Here is a 6,264-nt window from a genome sequence, read left to right as displayed (position 1 = left end):
TTACCAGGAAGACCACCCTGCATTAGAGAAATTTGAAAGCGAGGTACGCATCGTGGAAGGGATGAAGACGATGGTGGTGAGGAGGACAGTCTATGTAGACAGCTTTACCCAGAATGCTTGGATACTTAGAGGAGCCTGTTTTAATTAGCAACAATGTGACTTGCTAAATGTTGTACCTTCATGAAATGTAACCATATTGCTACACTTAGAGGTGCATCTGTTCTGTTCTAATGCTCTGTTGTGATATGACGCTACTTATATATCAAGACATTTCTTGTATATCAAGTCAAAAAAATTTTTTTAGTTTCCTTGTCTTGCAAAACACAAACCATGTTATTTTACAACCAACGTTTTGCTTTTGTGTAAAATACATGTTTATTTGAACACACAATGTATCAGTGCTAAGGTAAAAGGTAGCGTTATTCCTTTGCTTTACAGAGTTGTTGGCGTGGTCTGGACATGGTCGAGTACGGACGTGCGGCTTCTGAGCTCCTGGCTTTCTTCAATACTACTTTATTTATCTCTCTGACGGTATGCTCTTACCAAAGAGGCGCAGGGGAAAGTCAACATCTAGGACAACCAAACTCTGAAAAAAAGGAGAAGAGGCCTGGCCTGGAGAGGAATGGAGAAGGACATGGATCGTAAGAGCTCCGCTTGCAGACTCTCCCTTAAGCCTCGTACACACGATCTGACTTCCATAGCAATTTTACGTGGATTTTGAGCTGAATCGGTACGCGCGGTCGGATTATCTGACAAGACTCGTCCATCAGACAATTATGGCCATAAAGCTGACGCTGATCGCAGAATGAGGGAATACACTTATCTGATCAAGTGACTCGAACATGCCACCACCACCACCACCACCTTACCACGCTATTTGTTTAATTAAAAAAAATATTTTCAAAGTGTTTAAGACTTAAATGTTTTTTTAATTCAGTGCAAAATAGGCATTTTTTACATACATAGTAAACTTTCTCATACAACTTAGAAACGGCAATTATAACATATATTGATATAGTAAGTGCAAATTTAAAGTGCAACAGTTAACAATATAACAAATTCTTCAGCAACGGCTGAATTACCCCCCACCCCACATAATTAATTTCAAACATATTCAAATGTTTGTGGCATCCGTGCCATTGTCTGTGTCATTAGGAGGGGCCATTTGCTGACACAGTGGAGCCACAGCACCTACCAAATAGAACAGGGCAGTGGATATCTTTTTTTTGCTCCTCAAACATATTTGACAAGTGACTATTCATACGTTCGAGGTTGTCATTTGTTCTTGTCATTTGGGCTACCACAGCCTGCTGATAAGTTTCTTGTGTGTTTTGTCTATCATTAAGTTTGTCAATGAGTGCATTCAATGTCTGCCCTAACTGGTTGGCAGCATTGTTTGCAGCATCCTGCCGTTCAGACAAGAGTTCTCTTCGTCTTCGGCCTCTTGGAGCCCGAAGTGGATTCGATAATATTGGTGCATTTTCCACCATTGCTTGGAATCTTGCATCTTCATTATCTGCAAATTAAAAAAGTTGCAAAAATAAATAAAATTCATTCTTAACATGACATTCCAAAAAGATAAAAATTTTATATTATTCGTGTTTACTTGGTTGTGTAAGTTCATCCCCTACTTGTCGATGACCAGTGACATTTTCTGTCTCCACTCCTATGAGAAAAAAATTTGATTTTGTCAGATAATTTGGGTATAACTTGCTAAACGAGGAGAGTGCAAAATCCATTGTTTTCGCAAATTGTCTTTAAACAAGCTGAATTTAGAAGCTCATAGGATAGTATGCACAGTTGCACCAGATTGTGAGTTAATCTCCGGCAATGATTAGCACCTAATACACACTAGCATTTTTTATTCAATCAATGAAACAAACATATTCTAAAAAAAGAAGATCTAGGAAGAAGATCATGTATTAACACTGAAGTTTGTAAAACAATTTGATAAACCTGTTTAATTTATTCCCCTTCAACAGAAGATGGCTGTTCAAGCGGCTTCTGTACACAGTGGACAACTGTTGGCTGCCTTCTATTGAAACGGCTATTGAACTTCCACTTATCGGATTGTTTCCCCCTTCTGGTGCCACAATTGGCACCTTTAGGGGGGAGGGGGGACAGGATACCTGTGTTTGACTGATATTCTTTCCCAATTCCAGGAGTCCCGGCCGCGGCCTATGACGTCACCGTGGGGCTCCCTCCTCCGCTCCTCCCATGCCGGGACAGTAGGAGATAGGAGCGGGCCTCGCGCATGTGTAGTAGGTTTCCCGGTGTGAAGGCAAGAAGGCTACACTGCCAGTACCCTTACCCACAATGGCGTCAGCAACAGCCAACAGAAGATGGAAAAATCGCTTGTCTCCAGGACAGGTAAGTGCCCATTTATTAAAAGCCAGCAGCTGCAGTATGTGTAGCAATTGGTTTTTAAGTTTTAAATTTTGGGCGTAAGAGCACTTTAACCACTTCAGCCCCGTAAGAATTTACCCCCTTCCTGACCAGAGCACTTTTTGCGATTCGGCACTGCGTCGCTTTAACTGACAATTGCGCGGTCGTGCGACGTGGCTCCAAAACAAAATTGACGTCCTTTTTTTCCCACAAATAGAGCTTTCTTTTGGTGGTATTTGATCACCTCTGCGTTTTTTATTTTTTGTGCTATAAACAAAAATAGAGCGTCAATTTTGAAAAAAACGCATTATTTGGTACGTTTTGCTATAATAAATATCCCCCAAAAATATATAAAAAAACATTTCTTTTCCTCAGTTTAGGCTGATACGTATTCTTCTACATATTTTTGTTAAAAAAATCACAATAAGCGATTATTGATCGGTTTGCGCAAAAGTTATAGCGTTTACAAAAAAGGGGATAGTTTTTTGGCATTTTTCTTAAAAATTCTTTTTTTTTTTTTAAATGGCGGCGATCAGCGATTTTTATCATGACTGCAGCATTATGGCGGACACATCGGACATTTTTGACACATTTTTGGGACCATTGTCATTTATACAGCAATCAGTGCTATAAAAATGCACTGATTCCTGTGTAAATGACACTAGCAGTAAAGAGGTTAACCACTAGGGGGCGGGGAGGGGTTAAATCAGTACTAGAGAGTGATTACTAACTGTCAGGGGGATGGGCTGTGAGTGTGATGTCACTGATCTCTGCTCCGATGACAGGGAGCAGAGATCGAGTGACACTGTCACTAGGCAGAACGGGGAGATGCTGTTTACATCAGCAGCTCCCCGTTCTTCCTCCCCGTGAGGCGATCGTGGGGATCCCCGTGGTGATCGAGTCCGCGGGACCCGCGACCCAACTCACGGAGCTGACCGCCTTTTAAAGGGGAACGTACAGGTACGTGATTTTGCCTGTACGAGCCCTTCTGCCTCAGTATATGTGCGTGAGGCGGTCGGCAAGCGGTTAAGAAAGATGCAATTGCACAAAAACATCTTTATATTTACCAATACAAGATGGTCCTGCTATGGGCTCCTCGTTCACTGGAGATTGAACTGAAAATTAAAAGATAAGAAGATATTAGACACTTCATACATAGAAACAGATCAGTAATTACACATCAAATTTTTTTAAATGTTTGAACATATGTATATTCTCTAATTACCATGTATATTTTCACTGTCTTGATCATCCACCGTATATGCCACGACAAATTGACTATTTTCTAGAAACAAAAAAAGGATTGTTATTAGATTTTTTGGACATTACACTTTGGAGCGGAGGATCCCTAATGTCCCCTGCTGGTGCCCCACGCCCCTACTCTTTGGCAAATGCCCCTTCCCTGGGGCGACCCATGTGTGCTCAGTCCTGAGGCACCCATTCTGCGTCTATTGACAAAGACCAGGCGACTCAGACACGCCCCCCCCCACTCCCTCATCACAGCTTTTGATCGACAGACAGCAGCGGCAGCCAATTTGCACAATGAGGAAGCAGACAGTGGAGAGTGTCGCTGCTCTGGTGCACATCGCTGTATCAGATCTGGCTTAGGTAAAAATAAAGGGGGGTTTATGTGAAAAAATATTACAGTAAAAATTGGAGGAATTTCATTTGGTTACAGCGTTGCATGTATTCACAATTGTCAATGACCGACTTCTGTGCCCCTTTTACCCCCCTTTTTTGACCAGGCCATTTTTATAAAATCAAAATAGGTGTATATTGATTGCTTAGCTTAAAAGATATGCACCTACAAACAAGATTTAAGGACCTTGAATTTTTGGGATATTGTTTACTAGTAATGGCGGTGATAAGCCAGTTTTAGTGGGACTACAACCTTGGGGCAGACAAATCTGACACTAGGGGGTTATTTACTAAAGGTTAATCCACTTTGCATTATAAGTGTACTGAAAGTGCACTTGGAAGTACAGTCACTGTAGATCTGAGGTGGACATGCAAGGAAAATCAAATACAGCATTTTTGCTTGCACATGATTGGATGATAAATTCAGCAGAGCTTCCACTCATTTCAGAGATTCCACATTGATCTACATTGACTGCACTTTCAAAAGCACTTGTAGTGCAGAGTGGATTTGCCTTTAGTAAATCAACCCATAAGTGATACTTTTTGGGGAATTGCAACACCAATACTATTATGAGTGCTAAAATAAAATGCACTGTCACTGTATAAATTACACTGGCAGAGCTGGGGTTAACAGGAGGGGCAATAAAAGGGTTAAGTGTGTCTCTAGGGGCCTTGCTGCAGTAAATGTGTGGAAGGTGGTCTGGAAGAGGTTAAATTAGCACAAAAAGCAAGAAAAAGGCCTTGTCAAATCCTTATGCAGCTTAAAGTTGTTATTACCTACCTTCATCGTCAAACAGCATAAGTGTCTCATCTGGTGGAGCCTCAATATCAGTGGAGTTGTCTCCATTTGTTGGACCCTGTACCACTTTAAATAGAATTATAAAGATTAATTATTTAGTTTTGAAACTGTAGAAAAAAAAAATTAAATTACTTACTATGGGAATCAGAGTCGTGCTCTCCAGGTACTCCCAGAATTGTGTCGGGTCCAAGGCACCCCTTCAGCTCCTCCTCATATATAGTGAAGGTGATATCTGGGGGTGGTCCTCCTCCAGTACCTCTCTGGTATTTTGCTAAAGCGGCAAGTTTTTTTTTAATCTGCCCTTTAATTCGGCGCTTGCATGTGACTATGCATCTGGGAGTATCACCACATGCATTAACTTCCTCTACTATATTGCTCTATATGGCAGATTTTCTGCCTTGGGACAGCATCCTGGAACGGGCACCAAATAAAGGTTCCCAATTGCTCACTACCCTTGAGACCAGAATGCAGTTCTGTGCAAATGTAAATTTGCTAATACGCTTTTGAACACCCTCCATGCTGCCAAAACTCCTACCACACCCTCAAATGAGGAAAATCTTTCCAGAAAATTAACTTGCTAAGGACTTTGCCATTTTTTGAAGGTATAGGGGGGTTTGTTTGACATAAAATATATATTTATTGTAAATAACTGTTAAATATTCTTTATATATACATATATATAAATATATATGTATTTATATTATTCTACCCACATTTAAATGCTATTATTAATGCCATTTTTATATAATTTTTAATTTATTAGTGAATAAAATTCTGTAAACCCTGAAATATGGTTTTACCCATGGCATGTTCTATTACAGTTATATGGGTGTTTATCAATTATGAAATATATTTTATTGTAATTTTTAAAAAAAATATTTATACTTGTATACTTTATTAAAATGATTTTTTTATGATTATAAATGTATTTTGCATTTATATGAATGGTGTATAGCTGAATTACATATGTGGATTACATTCATTTACTATACACCATTCACATTTAAATAGGCACATGTATGATCTTTAAATATTGATAAAAACAATGTTTTTTAATGATTAGGTTAATGTATATTGTGTAGGGGGAATTTAACTTTATTATTTTATTAATATGTTGGGGAATAATGTGTGCTGATTAGTGTTAAACTTTTGTATTGTATGCTTCCTCATACTGTAATCCCGCTATATCACGCGAGATTACAGTGAGAGGAGCCATTCTCAGGAGTTCCTGGCGTTTGTAGATCGCTCCTCAACTCAACATGAGAAGCGATCTACACACTTTCATAAACAGGTCCCCCACATCACAGATCCCCACCATAGCACAGAGTCCCCCACATCAGTCCCCCACCATAGCACAGAGTCCCCCACCATAGCACAGAGTCCCCCACATCAGTCCCCCACCATAGCACAGAGTCCCCCACATCAGTCCCCCACCATAGCAC

The 6,264-nt window shown here is 40.1% G+C and overlaps 1 protein-coding gene across 1 annotated transcript; it reads right to left on the bottom strand.

Moving 5' to 3' along the window:
- Positions 1–1,087: 1,087 nt before the first annotated feature.
- On the bottom strand, positions 1,088–5,532 carry LOC141141444 (uncharacterized). The gene is made up of 6 exons (XM_073629078.1): positions 4,959–5,532; positions 4,805–4,888; positions 3,611–3,670; positions 3,453–3,500; positions 1,607–1,666; positions 1,088–1,516 (listed from the first exon to the last, which is right to left on the bottom strand). Coding segments are annotated over exons 1-6 (618 nt in total). The 5' UTR covers positions 4,960–5,532; the 3' UTR covers positions 1,088–1,151.
- Between the last annotated feature and the right edge of the window lie 732 nt (positions 5,533–6,264).

The sequence above is a fragment of the Aquarana catesbeiana genome, linkage group LG04 (assembly GCF_042186555.1).
Source record: "Aquarana catesbeiana isolate 2022-GZ linkage group LG04, ASM4218655v1, whole genome shotgun sequence".
Classification (NCBI taxonomy): domain Eukaryota; kingdom Metazoa; phylum Chordata; class Amphibia; order Anura; family Ranidae; genus Aquarana; species Aquarana catesbeiana.
Note: the sequence above shows the minus strand (reverse complement) of the source record. Positions and strands in the feature narration are given on the sequence as shown.

Bases quoted from the DNA above. Each gene is read 5' to 3' on its own strand.
- LOC141141444 (XM_073629078.1), bottom strand. The intron at 3,501-3,610 runs GTAATTAGAGAA...TTTAATTTTCAG, and splicing joins AGACAGTGAAAATATACATG to TTCAATCTCCAGTGAACGAG. The intron at 1,517-1,606 runs GTAAACACGAAT...TTTAATTTGCAG, and splicing joins GGATGAACTTACACAACCAA to ATAATGAAGATGCAAGATTC.